We start from the raw sequence: 15,697 nt of genomic DNA, 5'->3' as shown, positions 1-15,697 counted from the left end.
TTTAGAAATGAGTACATTTAGAGGTTATCTATTTTAATCTGATTGACATGTCTGTTACTTCCACATTTACACAGAGCTCAGCTATTACACAGTCTACAGAGTTTGACAGATGTTTGTTTGCGCTCAGCTCGAGGCAGTCGCACACATCTGGAAACGTTGCATCACAGACGAATGTCCCGGATAAAGAAAACGAAGAGAGTCTGTTGTGTTGGTGGAGGAAGAAAAACTGGGTAAAGACACAATTTTCAAGATACCCCATTTTTTTCTAAACATTGAGCTGTACTTCCCTCATCCAAAGAGATGTGATACTGATGAGACTAGGCTACTGAATTGTTGCATGCAGTATTGAAGCGATAATGTTATTCCATTGAATATGATGGGGTTGTAGGCTGCACGCGCTGGGCGGAAACAGTGGGGAGAAGTTGTGAGTGTTTTCTGCCATGAAGGAGTGGCCCAAAACTTGAGTTCCTCTGTGTTTGTGTAGTAGATGCTTCATGATGATGATCGTTGCTGCATTTGTTTCGTAAGCGGAGGACGCGGAGAAAAATACGCAAACCACCGGTGAGTGTTTACATGCTGCATGTTGCTTTCTAAAAACGCGCGATTTAGATCTAATTTATGATTTGATCTCGCCGTGATTTATTTATTGTCGCAAACTTGCAAGTATTGTGTGGGTTTTTATTAAGTTTTAAGTTTTTTTCATCCACAAAAGCACAAACGTTGCCAACTTTTAGAGGAAGTCTCCCCACAGGGTTGCCAGTTTGAGCGTGTATATGTGGCAGGGAAAATAAGAAACATTTTTTTCTTTAGAGACACAACAAATCTAAAGTTTTATCTTTCAACCAAATTCCACTGGTTTTTATGAAGGACCATTGTCATTTCACAATTATTCCAAATCTGGTTGTTGCTGTTGGTGCAGACGGTTTCTGATTAGTGAAAGACTCGTTGTTGTTTTTTTTGAGCCGGATCTTTTCAGTGAATCGGTTAAAATCGGGCCGAGCGATTTGTTCACCAATGCTCGGCTCGATTCCCAAGAACCGTTATAAGAGCAATATTTGGAGTGAGCTTTGGATTTCACTTATAGGGTGATAAGTTGCTGTAATTGAGGAATATCAGAGAAGTTACAAATAACTGGAAATAGTTTTTCAACTTGCATGAAAGTTTGATCAAAACACGTAGGCTACAAGTTGGTTTTAAACCATTTTATAAAAACGTGGAGAAACGTTTTCAGCCAACGGAGGTAAATTAGTTTTAATTTTGTGTAATGTAAATAACATTTTATTAAGCTAAATAATGACTTTTGTGCGCTGAATCATCCAACCACCTTATTAATAGGCTACAAATTTAATCGAAATTAAAAATGAATGTAAAATAAATAAATGTAAGTTTGTAAAGAAAGTTAGAAACCACATACAGCATGACAAAAGAATAGTCGAATCGTTTTTTTTGGTAACCGGTTCTTTAAAAAATGAACTGTTCAAAAGAATCGATTCGTGGACATGAGTCGGACTTCTGTGAGCATGTGTTTCTAATTGAAAGGCCATGGGGTCTCCACAGTGAGATACAATGCAAGTCATATGCTCTTCCCCTTCCTTTTTTTTCTTTCAGTTTTTTTTTTTATTCCTTTCTTCTTGTGAATTAAAGACCACATTATTTTGCGCTGTCAATGTCCCAAAGTTTTTCAAGCACAGTAGCTTTGATCATTGAAAAGCTGCGAAATGTAGCTTTCAAGTGAGATTTCTTTCTTGCATTAAAGACTTTTATTAGACTATGACTGCTGATGTCAATGTCAGGCCATGCTCTTGATTTTTTTTCATGTGGTTTTAAGCAAGTGTGAAATGTGACACTATTAAGCCACTGTTTAAAATCACAGTGAGTTGCTGTTGAGGCTGTGAATTTAGGTGCGCAGTTTTTAGTGAGAACTTAAGTAGGAACGAGTCATTTTAGGCTTCATAAGTCACACAAATATAGTTCTTTCTCTACATTAACTTCCTCTCTATGATTGTCATAACTTCTACTTCTCTCTTCTCTGGTGGTTTAGTGTTCTATCTAACCAGCCATTCAAAGAGAGTCAGAAATCATGTGACGGGATCTGAGATCATTCATTAGCTACAGGCTTGCATGTAGCCAGAGGTGTCAACATTATGCTGAGTTTCAGAAAGGAAGTGGACAATAAAGTGATGGAAAGACAGAATAAGAGACAGTGGGCACATTATTTGCTGGAACATGCTCACATTATGCTTGCTGAGCATTCGTAAGCTGCTTTTTTGCTTTTGATGTGGAATTGTAAGCAAGCATTGCAAAGCGCAGATCACTGAAATTCTGCTTTACAACTTGACTTGACACTTTCAAATAAATTAATGCATGGTTCTCTGTGGGTGGCCCCTTCCTGCCTGATTCTGCATGTATGATGTAGCAGGTTGTGGTTGAATGACTCCAACCATCTCTTCAGTTCTTACTTGAGTTAACATTATTTAGAGAGGTCTGGATATCTCGGATTTAACCTTTAATTGTTGACATTGGCCTTACTTTTGGATTCCATAATTCAGGGTCTTTGGCTGCATCCCAATAGAGTGCCAGCCAACTTTTTCAGCTGCCTTGGTTCCGGAAGTATTTTTCCCACAGATATTTTTTATATATATTTTTTTAAAGTCTTTGGTAAAGCCATGAAGCAAGCCAACCAGCTACGAGGTGAATCACAACATTGCAAACTTTGAAAATTGGACAAAACATCAAAGGTACAAGACTGTAAAGCCGGCATGAAGCAGAAGTTGTCTTTTTGTTCCCTATTGTCACGTATATCCAAGTGAAACTGCTTATTGTACATTATTTTGATTAAAGTTTACAAGGGCACATGAATAAAAAAATGATGTGCACAGATACATCATTTATAATAGATACTTCAATATTCCATTAAAAAAAAGTGATTTCATGGTGACTTTCACATAAAGAACTATGAAGTGTTGAGAATGACAAATCAAAAACGAGAGATAAATAAATAAAAACTATTGATTTAATGAGGGTATATAGAAACAACATATTTTACGTTTATTGCAAAATATGCATATAATTACAAATATTTGAGTAATTTGAGCGAGTAGGGGATACTGTCCTTATAACGTCATTTGCAGGGCTTCATGGGAGTGGGTGGGCCATAAAGAGTTCTTTTGACACAATTAGCTTGTTTCGATTGTCTGATTGGGGAAATTTCTCTGCAGAATCATGGGTTAATTCGTTTCTCACCAGGAATTCCTCTGTTATTATTGAACAAATAGCATATACCATTGATTAACAAACCTCATAGCTCACAGTATGCAAGTATGTCTTTTAAGGTTTATAAGTTATTGTTCAAAATCAGTTCCCCTATGGAAAAATTTCTAGGACAACCTGGAAGGCTAATTTGGCATGGGTTACTTCTGGAATTTCCTCTGGGTTTTTAGAAAATTGTTTTCATGTTTTGCTCTTCAATATAAAGTACACAGTTGTTAACAAGCTGCTACAGAGGGACACACTAATCTCACATACTATTTAGAACACATAGTATGCCAGTTGGGATGCAGGGTTGACTCTCTTGACCGTTACAGAGGTGAAATGCATTATGGGCTTGCATAAGACAGTGGCACACTAAAACACACACTTGGCATAGACTAATTCCAAAAAGAACATAATGTCTAGCCAAAGTCCCTGTTTTCGACATGACATTTCAGACTGCTGGATGTAGAGCACCATCCGGACAGTGCAGCCGTCGGGTGTATATAGCATCACATTCTCCATAGTCTCTCTCTCAAGACACTGGAATGTAAATATAGTCCGTTTCCAGGAAACTTTTACTGTGCACCTCTTCTCATCTCTTCTTCACTACATTTATCCTCCTCTCATACCCTTTCCTCTTGTTCGTTCTCCCCTGTCATTTCTACTTTTTTGCACTAATTTGCACCCCTCGTAAATCATAAGCGGCAGATCTTTCCGATCGGTTAGGTGAGGTGCAGCTAAAAGTTGAACACAATGGGTGCTTCTCAATACTCAAATTGATGCTTCCACCGTCCTCCAGCCCGTGACCCGGAAACCGATTGAACTCAACCATTTTGAAGGACATTTCAATTCTCTAATTGCACCTCGAGAAGACGAGGAACGAGGGCTGCATCCGAAAACTGATAAATGCTGCCTTCGGAAAACGCATTTCAAGGTCGGAAGGCATCAAGGCACGTCCGAATGCAATGTTAGTTTCCATTCCTGTCTCCTGAGATACCTTCATCTGATCGATTTTTGAAGGAAGCATAGATGGATCCTTCGCTGCCTTTGATATCCCACAATCCTGTGCTTTCCATTCAGTGACAGTTGAGCTAGAAAAATAATAAGACATCTGAAAGTTCCGGCTGGTTGTCAGTTGTAAATGTACATTTTTAATCACGGTTTCTACCTATGATGTCATGTCTAGCGAGAAGTTACTATTGTAGTAATTTAATATTTTCTTAGTTTTCACCAAAGCTCGCTCTATTTTGCTGTAGATCATTAAACTGTTACGCTTCCCCAGAAGTCTGTCGGAAATCAGTTTCGTGAGGTACCTTCATCAGGCAGCGAGGCAACAAGTCAACTGCCTAAGGTTTCGGACGCAGCCGAGGGGTGTGGAAGCTGTGTGGAAGCGAAGCGAAGATACACAGGTGTATCCTTCTGAGGAAAGGAAGCGTGGAAAGGAAATGAGGATGCACAAAAAGAAATGAGAAGCACCCACTCTTTTCAAACAGGCCTCCTTTGGTTATAAAATCAAAAAGCCCTGCCTCAAACTCATGCTTTTGCGTCAATGTTGCTGTGTTTGTCTGGGGTGTGTTACCTGTACAGCAAATTAACTCGCTGTTAAACAACCATAGTATGTTGCATCACTGGTGAATTTAACTGGTTAGTCTCGACTGTTTCCCAAAACTGTAGTAACATAGCTGCACTGCTATCTTTGTTCAACAACCCTGATTCAACCACAAAATGAATAATGACGTTGCGCAAAGGTGGTGGAGGAATAACTTTTGCTAACTGATTGATTTGAGATTGTTATAGTTAATTTACACTCACCTAAAGGATTATTAGGAACACCTGTTCAATTTCTCATTAATGCAATTATCTAATCAACCAATCACATGGCAGTTGCTTCAGTGCATTTAGGGGTGTGGTCCTGGTCAAGACAATCTCCTGAACTCCAAACTGAATGTGAGAATGGGAAAGAAAGGTGATTTAAGCAATTTTGAGCGTGGCATGGTTGTTGGTGCCAGACGGGCCGGTCTGAGTATTTCACAATCTGCTCAGTTACTGGGATTTTCACGCACAACCATTTCTAGGGTTTACAAAGAATGGTGTGAAAAGGGAAAAACATCCAGTATGCGGCAGTCCTGTGGGCGAAAATGCCTTGTTGATGCTAGAGGTCAGAGGAGAATGGGCCGACTGATTCAAGCTGATAGAAGAGCAACTTTGACTGAAATAACCACTCGTTATAACCGAGGTATGCAGCAAAGCATTTGTGAAGCCACAACACGCACAACTTTGAGGCGGATGGGCTACAACAGCAGAAGACCCCACCGGGTACCACTCATCTCCACTACAAATAGGAAAAAGAGGCTACAATTTGCACGAGCTCACCAAAATTGGACAGTTGAAGACTGGAAAAATGTTGCGTGGTCTGTTGAGTCTCGATTTCTGTTGAGACATTCAGATGGTAGAGTCAGAATTTGGCGTAAACAGAATGAGAGCATGGATCCATCATGCCTTGTTACCACTGTGCAGGCTGGTGGTGGTGGTGTAATGGTGTGGGGATGTTTTCTTGGCACACTTTAGGCCCCTTAGTGCCAATTGGGCATCGTTTAAATGCCACAGCCTACCTGAGCATTGTTTCTGACCATGTCCATCCCTTTATGACCACCATGTACCCGTCCTCTGATGGCTACTTCCAGCAGGATAATGCACCATGTCACAAAGCTCGAATCATTTCAAATTGGTTTCTTGAACATGACAATGAGTTCACTGTACTAAAATGGCCCCCACAGTCACCAGATCTCAACCCAATAGAGCATCTTTGGGATGTGGTGGAACGGGAGCTTCGTGCCCTGGATGTGCATCCCACAAATCTCCATCAACTGCAAGATGCTATCCTATCAATATGGGCCAACATTTCTAAAGAATGCTTTCAGCACCTTGTTGAATCAATGCCACATAGAATTAAGGCAGTTCTGAAGGCGAAAGGGGGTCAAACACAGTATTACTATGGTGTTCCTAATAATCCTTTAGGTGAGTGTACATGAACACCAGAAAGCTGTTCATTTTTTACCTACAGTACTTCACTATTTTTGTTCCCCTTCACTGCTGTTTATGAATGTTCATTGGAACTCGGAACTTAGGAAATACTGTTTCCTATTGTTTTAGGAAATACTGAATCTTTGAACTATGTTGTTACGACTGAACTTGTGACCATAGTTGGCAAACGATTCTTTTGAGAAGAGCACCCCTGGTCAGGATTCTCAAACAAACAGATATTCAAGTACAGTGACATATTATAAATCTAATAATAAATAGGCGATGTAGCGTTCGACCCTGTAGTCCTAAGTTAACTGATTTTTGTAAGGGTAGGTAGGTATGTAAGTTTGTATACTGCCAATGCAACCATTTGGCAGAATCATCAGCTTGGTCATTTTACATTTACCTTTTTTTCCTTCCAACCACAGCCAAGCAAAATTAAGCTTTTAAAATCCTATGATTATTCCCCCCCAAAAAAGTTGTGGGGTATAGGGGAACTCAGACAATTCTAGAAGTGATTATGAATGATTGCTACACTCCACTTCTGGGATTTCCAAGTAGTGGCTGAATTTTAGTGTCAACAAGTGTGTCACCCTTATTCGTCCTGATATGATCAGCCAAACTGAAATACACATAATTGTTTATGAAAATGATATGCGTGCCTGCGTTCTACTGTACGATTACCTTTTTTTTGTGCACAGCATCAGGGTTTGCTCACTTCACAGTGAACCAAACTGACCGGATGTCTGCTTACCTCTGAATAGAGAGAGGGAGAGGGTGTGAGAGAGGAAGTGAAAGAGCGGAGGAGAGAGAAATGAAGTAGTGCGATGTGGCTGTTTGTAAGATGCCTTTAGAGATCTTGATGATGAAAGAGCAGATGTTTTAAGAGCTTGTGAGTATGTTTCCATGTTTGTGTGTCCACTTGTTTTCTTTGAGTCTCATCTGTGTTCACACTTCTGGATTTAAACCTTTTATTGTTTCTTAGCCATCTTTGTCTGGACATTATGAACCCATGTGGATGTGTGTTTATGAAAGAGAGAATGAGAAGTGAGAGGTATATTGCTGTAGCTCTTCCTGTTTATGATCTCTTCCGGAAGTCAGCAGAAAGGTCCTTTCATCGAACTTGCACATGAATTCAGTGGAAAAAAACAGTTTGTAAATGTTGGCATTAAGAAAGAATGTGATATTTATCACTGTATTAGTTGTATATGTGAGCATGTGAGAGAGTGTTATGAGAACTAGTCTATTACAGTATGCTTTCTGCATCTCAGAAATTACCTTCTTCTTTTGTTATGGCTTTTCCCACGTTGTCATCACATGCACAACAAGGGATCTTGGTGTATAGCACAATGGGGTATTTCAAGACTTGCAAACCCATTCAAAACTTTGTGGCTATGTGAGACCACTTTATAAAGGGGCATGTGGTCTGTTTAGTAGCAGTGATTTGGTGAATTGCTCAGGCTGTTTTTTTCTTTTTCTTTTTAACCTGAAAAGTGTGGTGAAGTTTCAGATGTTGCTAATTGTGCTACAGTTGGGTTTCCTGTTTATGGTGTTCAAGCACCAATACAAGGTCAAAGATAATGGGCTTAATGACAAATATAAGTGTCACCATGAAATCAAAATGAACAAATCATGTTTTTTTTATAGAATATTGCAGTATTTATTATTATAAATTATTTGTGTGTGTGTGTGTGTGTGTGTGTGTTTATATATTTTTTTATATATATATATATTTTTTAAATTTGTTTCTCTGATGATCCATCAATTCCCGATAGACGAAATCAAGTCATGCCCTACATTTCTTCTTGTTTGAGAAGCCGCTTCATTCAGATGTATAACAATAGTGAAGGAAAGACTATCGCAACTTCTGTTTCATGCCAACTTTAATCTAGTTTAGAAAACTTGTGCCAGCAATCTTAGAAATGTAGACTTTGTATTCATGTTGGTTTCGTATGGTTTTGAAAAACTTAAATTCTGTGCTACATTAAATGAAAAGTTAAAATTTAATTGCTCTAATGATGTCATATGGTGCGACCATAAAATAAAAAGTACAAATTTTTTTTTGAATAAATCATTATTTATTTATTTTTTAGTATTTTTAAGTAAAAAAAAAAAGTTTCTGTCTTTTTGTCAGGTCTCAGTAAGAGGAGGTGACACCAAGGAGAAAACATGCCGGTACCTCCTCCACCTCCCCCTCCCCCACCCCCCACCTTCTCTCAGGTAGACACAAATAAACACGCATACTGGACTGGAATACGCTACGCAACTTTTTAAGATCTGAGACTTTTACAGATACAAACTGGGCATTATACACTAAACAACCAAGGATCACACACTAACAGACTTTCAAGTCGTTCTGAACACTACAAACTCATACAGAAACATGCTCCTCATTGCTAAGAGATGCATGACAAATGAAAATAATGTGTGTTTTAAAACTGGCTCAAAATATCAAACATGTTTGATATCTTCCAGATGAATCAAATAATAGTCTGAAGCTAAACAAATTTGAGTCTGTGGTCATCATACACTACGCAATTTGTTCTGCAAACAAATCTGTTAACTCAGCTGCCTAAAATCTGCAGACTGGATTTGACTTTCATCAGCTAGTATCAACTTTTCCAGCCAGCAAATTGGGGCAAAAATCTGGGAAAATGTTGTGTGGTGTATTCCAGATTTTAGTGGAGTAGGCATGAGGCATCAATGTTTTAAAGGAACACTCCACCGTTTTTTGAAATAGGGCTTATTCACCTTCTTTCCTACATTTAGATAGGTGGGCAAATGCATTTTTGTCTCAGTGCATGCATTGTTTTAGTTTGACAGGGTCAGCGCTAGCTTAGCTTGGCATAATGAATGGAATCCTTTGTTGCCAGCTAGCATGTCCTGAGTAAAAGTGATATAAAAAAACAAAAAAAACAACCTAATTACTTCTTGTGGCCTGCGTATTCACAACGAGTACAAATAGTGATGCAGATTAACACTAGGCGATTTCCTAGGCAGATATTGACTTATATATTAAGGACTATATTAGGGGGAAGCACAGGGGAAGCACAGGCGAAGCACTGCTACTTGGGCGTGATATCTCTGCACCCAAGTAGCAGTGCTTCGCCTGTGCTTCCCCCTAATATAGTCCCAAGTCAATATCTGCATAGGAAATCGCCTAGTGTTAATCTGCATCACTATTTGTACTTGTTGTGAAAACGCAGGCCACTAGAGATAATTAGGTGGGTTTTTTTTATTTTATATATTACTTTTACTCATGACATGCTAGCTGGCAACAAAGGATTCCATTCATTATGCTAAGCTAAGCTAGGGCCGACCCTGTCAAACTAAAACAATGCATGCACTGAGACAAAAATGCATTTGCCCACCTATCTAAATGTAGGAAAGAAGGTGAATAAGCCTTATTTCAAAAAACGGTGGAGTGTTCCTTTAATGATTTCTACAGAAAATATCTATGCTTGTTTTTGCTCACAGGCAAACATTGAGAAGCCTGTCTTGAATAAATCGGAGGAGAAGGGCAGGAATGCTCTACTGTCGGACATCAGCAAAGGAGCCAGGCTGAAGAAGACGGTTACTAATGACCGTAGTGCCCCCGTATTCGAAAGTAAGATCCTGCATCTTATGGAGTTACTAAGTTCTTGTACCAAAACAGCCAGAATTAAATGTTATAAATTATAAAATGTATAACTATATTTAAACAGGTTTTCTTTTCTACTGTACCTTTAAAACTCCTATGTAAATTACCTTTGTGATGATTGGCTAACTTTTTTTTTTTTTACAAATGATATGAGTAGCAAGTAGCAACGCTTACTTGTTGCAGGTTTGCTCTCCAGTCCAAAATATTAAACACATCTTTGTTTTGACAGAACCCAAAGGTGGTGGGGGTGGAGGAGGAGGTGGGCCTGGAGGAGGAGGTGGCGGAGGGGGAGGGTTTGGAGGTGGGAGTGGGGGTGGAGCTCCAGGTGGTCTGGGAGGACTCTTCCAGGGGGGCATGCCAAAGCTACGCTCCACTCGAGATGGTGAGAACGCACAAATATTTAAACATTGTGTTCTGTGTACTGGCTGGTTCCTTCACCCTCACTAGGGATTGACTGATATAGAAATCTTGGCCAACACCATTATGTTATGGCTGATAACGACATGGTTGCTGATGTTATAACTCATGACGGTTTCATCACTTTTTCTAGTGGTCACACAAAAGCTCCAATATAGAATTTGACATTAAATAATATTTGTAATATACAATTTATGAAACACAATGTAATATTTCCTTCATAAAATTCAGAAAAGGGTGTGTGTATATATATATATATAAAAGAACTTCACAATTATATTATATTGTCTCTGTTTCAGACTCTAGTTGTGTCAGGCCTCCAGTTCTGCCACCTGGTGCTCGTAGCACTGGTCCACGGCCCTTTGGAGGAGGATCTGGCTCTGGCCCTCGTCCGCCTATGCAACGAAGTGAATCCGTTGACCCCCCGCGCCCACGGATGACCCCACCCCGTCCTGAAACACCTGGAGGGCCTCCACCACCTCTTCCAAGTGCCCCACGGCCATTTCAGAGTGGCACACAGAGCAGGGGACCACCCTCACTTCCAGGGGCTCCCCGCTTGGGTTCTGCCCCGACACCATCACCTCCAAACCCCCCTGGACGGCAACCTGCACCTCCACCGGTGCCAGGTGGATTTGGTCGTCCTCCTTCAATTCCTTCGCCCTCTGTTGGTCATGCTGGGCGACCCCCTCCTCCCCCTGCACCTGGTCGAGGTGATGACCGTCCTCCACCTGTTCCCCCTGTAAATCGTTCTTTGCCTCTCACTCGGGACAGCCCGCCCCCTCCACCTCCTCCATCAGCAATTAATAAACCAACTCCTCCTCCGACTCCTGCTCCCGCCTCTTTGCGGGCACCTGTAAGTGCAGCACCTCCACTCCCGCCAGGACGGCCAAGCTCGCTTTCTCCCGATGAGCATACGCCACGCCTTCCCGAACGGAACCTGTCACTTGGCACGCATCCTCCTGCCCCTCCGCCTGGGCGATCCGGACCCCTTCCTCCACCTCCTTCTGAGAGACCGCCTGCATTGGGTAGGAATACAGGAGGGCGAACAGGTAAACGAGGAGTGGCAAGTTGTTGCAGAAAGATTTGGAAATCACCCGTTTGATCATTTGATCATTAATGTGTTTTTGTCCACAGGTCCTCTTCCACCTCCACCTCCTTCTGGTCGTCCAGGAGGAGGAGGAAGTGTGAGGTCATCACCAGCCCCTCCTCCACCAAACAGACCAGGTGTGGAGCCTCACCGTGGTGGCAGTAGACCACCACTCCCACCAGACAGACCCTCCTCTGGACCTCTGCCCCCTCCTCCCCCACCTATGGGCAATGGTTACCACAATCAAGGGCATAATATAGGTAGTGTGACATTCATATGCTTGCTTAAGTTCACCAAGAACATTGGAGTCTGGCTTGCAGTCCGTGTTCTAAATCATCCCAAAGCTGTTCGGATCTGGGTTTTGTGCAGACTAGTTAGGTTCTTTCACACTAGATTCCGTAGGCAGTTTACTGGTGGCATCATATGACAGTACCACGCTCTAAACCACAGGTGTCAAACTCAGTTCCTGGAGGGCCACAGCCCTACACAGTTTTGTTCCAACCCTGCTTCAACACACACACACCTGCAGTTTTCAAATAAGCCTGAAGGACTTGATTAGCTGATCAGGTGTGTTTAATTAGGGTTGAAGCTAAACTCTGCAGGGCTGTGGCCCTCCAGGAACTGAGTTTGACACCCCTGCTCGAAACTGTTAATTTCAAGGGGCCATGTAATGTAATAGGCCAGTATTGCAACCTTTATTGCTGCCAGGTTCATCACTTGTTGAGGTCTTCTCAAACATTTCCGTTGTGGTCTTTGCTATTTGAAGAGCCTTTCTATATTTGGTTGTGTTGTAAGTATTTGCAGCGCGTTTCTGTATTTGGTTCCGTTGTATTTTCAGCACACGTGTTGTCAGTCTGATGATGTTTTCTTAATTTGCTGGTGTTTTTTCTATTTGCCTGTGTTTTCTTCAGTTGCAGCGTGTTGAGCTCTCTCGGCCTCCATAATTGTTATTCCATAGTCTGTTTCTTTTTTTAATAATGAAACAAAGGCCTGGAGCAGAGGTGTTGCCATCTTGTGGACAAACCGATAAGTGCAAAAAAATTCAAGGTGCATGTGTGATCTGAGCTTAAAGTATGAAGTTAAAAAACCTGTCTGCGCATGTTCCGTGCGTACATACTATGTATGCATGTATGTATGCTGATGATGAAATTTACATCACGCACAGTGTATGCATACACACTTAATGTACGTGGAAAGCCAAAGTATACTTCAGGGCTTAACTCACCAAGAACTTTATCAGCTTAACTGACAGCATGTCACACATCTATGCTGTCTATAGATTGTGTTTTGATCCCAGCATATTCCTTGAAGTTACAATTTATTTCTATTTAGCTCTAAATAACACTGAAAGTAACTTGGATTTGCAGATTAATTGTGTGTGCGTTTGATTTATTTCTCCAAGATGAGTGGGAATCACGCTTCACGTTCCGACCTGTATCAGACCTTCCACCCCCAGAGCCCTACATTCCCTGTCAGAAGACCTATCCTAGCAAACTGGCCAGGAACGAAAGCCGAGGTAACCAATCACAGCCGCGTTTTCTCATCTTTTGCGTTTTTGTTGCTATGCACATAGACAAAACTGACCCACAGCTGTCGCTTCCACATGCCAATGAATACTTTGAATAACATTCAGTTCTTTCAGCACAATCATGGTCTTACCCATTTGTTTATGTGCCTTTTGCCTGTCTGTTTCAGGTTCAGGAAAGAAAGAGCGAGGTGCACCTCCCCTCCCCCCCATACCTAGGTGAAAGAAACCGTTTTCTCAGGGCCTGACAATCCTTCCTTTACCCAGTTATCTTGTTTTCTCTGGTACTGTCTGTTTCTGATATTTTTCAACCAGAGTAGTTCATTAAAATATCAACAAAACAAAAAAAGTATAAAATAACCATAAAAAACAGCACATGGTGTTCTATTATAGAAAACATATATTTTATAGCATTTCGTTTTTTTGTTTTATAGATTATTAAATATTTGCTGTTATGACTATGTCAAGTAAAGAGCTCTACAGTGATACTACAGCTACGTTTGACTTTATTTTTGAGGATTTTTTTTGAGCAAGATGAATCGTTGCAGCAGTTTATTGCCCTTTAGGAGAGTGTTGAATGTTTCAGTTGTTTGTCTGTCACTTCTACTCCATCAGAGTTTGCTAGACACTCCTCGATGTAATTATATTTTAAGAAGGAATGCAACAGTCAGTTTTATGCCTCTCATTAAAGGGATAGTTCACCCAAAAATTAAAATTGTCATTAATTGCTTACCCTCATGTCGTTCAAAACCCGTAAGACTTTCGTTCATCTTCGGAACACAAATTTAGATCTTTTGGTTGAAATCTGAGAGCTTTCTGTCCCTCCATTGACAGCTACGCAACTACCACTTTGATGCTTCAAAGAGTTTATAAAGAGATTGTAAAACTAATCAAAATGAATTGAGCGTAGTCTTTTCTGTAGAGACCCGATCGCTTTATTTGATGAACAGATTTAATTTAGTCTTTTATTCACACATAGACATTGATCAGTGAACATCGACAGAAGTTCAACCAAACCTGCTTGATGCGCGAGAACAAATCTCTTGTGGAAGCTCAAACGTGCGTAAACAAGAATGAACCTCATTGGTTCTCACATGTCAAGCGAACATCCTTGAGCTTCTGTTTACCACCACAACTGATGTGTGGGTTGATGAATGTTTATATCTGAATAAAAGCCTAAATTCAATCTGTTCATCATATAAAGTGATCATGTCTCTTCAGAAAATTTGGACTAAACCGCTCAATTCATATGGATTAGTTTTACGATCTCTCTATGAACTTTTTGAAGCCTCAAAGTGGTAGTTGTCAATTGAGGGACAGAAAGCTCTCAGATTTCATAAAAAAAGATCCTCATTTGTGTTCTGAAGATGAATGAAAGTCTTGCGTGTTTGACTTGACATGAGGGTGAGTAATTAATGACAGAATTTTCATTTTTGGGTGAATATCAATTTAAACCATTGGTAACTTTGGTGAGTTTTGGCACCCCCTACCTTCCTGTTTTCATACAACACAGTAGGAATGTAGCGTTGACGTTTCAAAGGTAGATTGTAAGGTGACTAGAACAGTATCAGACTGAAATTAAATGAATGTGTTTGCTTTAGTACCATTGTATGTGTATGTGGTGATAAGGGCCAACACATTATAAAGAATGTGGAATGTTCTCCAGTGTGCAGAGCTGCAGTCTGTCAGGACTCTGTTAATCCTGTAGCATGTATGGATGGTACTTTCACCAGATTTGTTCACATATGCAGTGCCTGATGTAAAAATAAAAAGGACTGAGGTTATGGGGAAATGTGGATGTCCTTTATTAAAGGCTCTTTAGGTCAACCCGCATTTAAACAAGTCTGAGAGCTGATGTTGAATAGGGCTAATCTTTAAATGAAAAATGATTTGCCTTAAAATCCCATGCAAGTGTGTTTCTATGTATCATGGGATTCTATCTGTGTTGAAGTAAGACAAAAGGCCAAAACTGTGTTTAAGAAGTGTTATATTTTATTCTATATGTATGCACTTGCTTGTTTTGTTGATATTAGCTCAGTGTTATGTTGCCTTATGTATGTTTCTCAGACATGTAGACGTGCCTGTCAGGAAGTGTACTGTTTGGTTTGACTAAAGCGCTTTACTAAAAGTATCATCAATAAGTGTATCAATCTTTGAATTACAATGTCAATGTAATGGCTTGGTTTATGCTGCCTTATTTTTGTTTACATAAAGAAGAGTTGCAAAAGTCTTCTAATGAAACATTAAAATGAAAATTACACTTAAGTGATGTATGCAAAACAGCATAACCTCTGAAGCATCTTGAATTAGACGGAGAGGAGACAGATGATTGCACAGCCAAAAAGAAACAACAATTTGCCACCAACCTTATTAGTAATAGCCTACTACGGCCTCTAATTTTTTTGAATGTTCTGTTTGCACCCCATTTATGACATTGTGTTGTGACCAGATGCGTAATGTGGTACTTTATATGTTCAACATATGTTGTTTAATTTGTGTATTTACTTTCTTAAAAACAGTCTTTTGCTATTCTGGTGTGCCAAAATATGTTGTTTTCTAAATAAACATGCGCTAGACGCTGTATTTTGCTTTTCATTTAAATGATTGTGCATTTCTGTGCTTTTCAGTTCTTATAAAGCTCTTGTTGCGCTTTCAGTGGGCAACTTTTTGTTTTTTTGTATTTTCAGTTCACTTGTATTTTATTTTTGTTGATTTATCATAAATTAATAAATAAATGAAAGGAAACCTACTG

General features: G+C 40.1%; 1 protein-coding gene across 5 annotated transcripts; it reads left to right on the top strand.

The window, feature by feature from the left end:
- The first annotated feature begins 118 nt into the window (after nt 1-118).
- wipf1b (WAS/WASL interacting protein family, member 1b) lies at nt 119-15,526 on the top strand. 5 transcript variants are annotated; one of them, XM_084425322.1, is made up of 9 exons: nt 119-230; nt 485-561; nt 8,411-8,496; nt 9,754-9,883; nt 10,146-10,298; nt 10,633-11,382; nt 11,468-11,680; nt 12,823-12,936; nt 13,116-15,526. In XM_084425322.1, exons 3-9 carry the CDS (start codon nt 8,446-8,448, stop codon nt 13,166-13,168), a joined length of 1,464 nt encoding a protein of 487 aa, XP_084281448.1. In that variant the 5' UTR covers nt 119-230; nt 485-561; nt 8,411-8,445; the 3' UTR covers nt 13,169-15,526. The 5 variants fall into 5 exon arrangements, 4 of the variants coding, with proteins under 4 accessions (XP_084281448.1, XP_084281451.1, XP_084281449.1 ...); XM_084425323.1 differs by having other exon boundaries at nt 212-230; nt 488-561; XM_084425325.1 differs by lacking the exon at nt 485-561 and having other exon boundaries at nt 171-230.
- Nucleotides 15,527-15,697: the final 171 nt, after the last annotated feature.

Source organism: Rutilus rutilus, assembly GCF_951802725.1.
Source record: "Rutilus rutilus genome assembly, chromosome: 12".
NCBI lineage: Eukaryota > Metazoa > Chordata > Actinopteri > Cypriniformes > Leuciscidae > Rutilus > Rutilus rutilus.
This window is presented reverse-complemented; position numbering and strand designations above follow the sequence as displayed.

Coding starts and splice junctions, on each gene's coding strand:
- wipf1b (XM_084425322.1), top strand. CDS start 8,446: ATGCCGGTACCTCCTCCACCTCCCCCTCCCCCACCCCCCACCTTCTCT. Junction 8,497..9,753: donor CACCCCCCACCTTCTCTCAG/GTAGACACAAAT, acceptor TTTTGCTCACAG/GCAAACATTGAGAAGCCTGT. Junction 11,383..11,467: donor GAATACAGGAGGGCGAACAG/GTAAACGAGGAG, acceptor TTTTGTCCACAG/GTCCTCTTCCACCTCCACCT.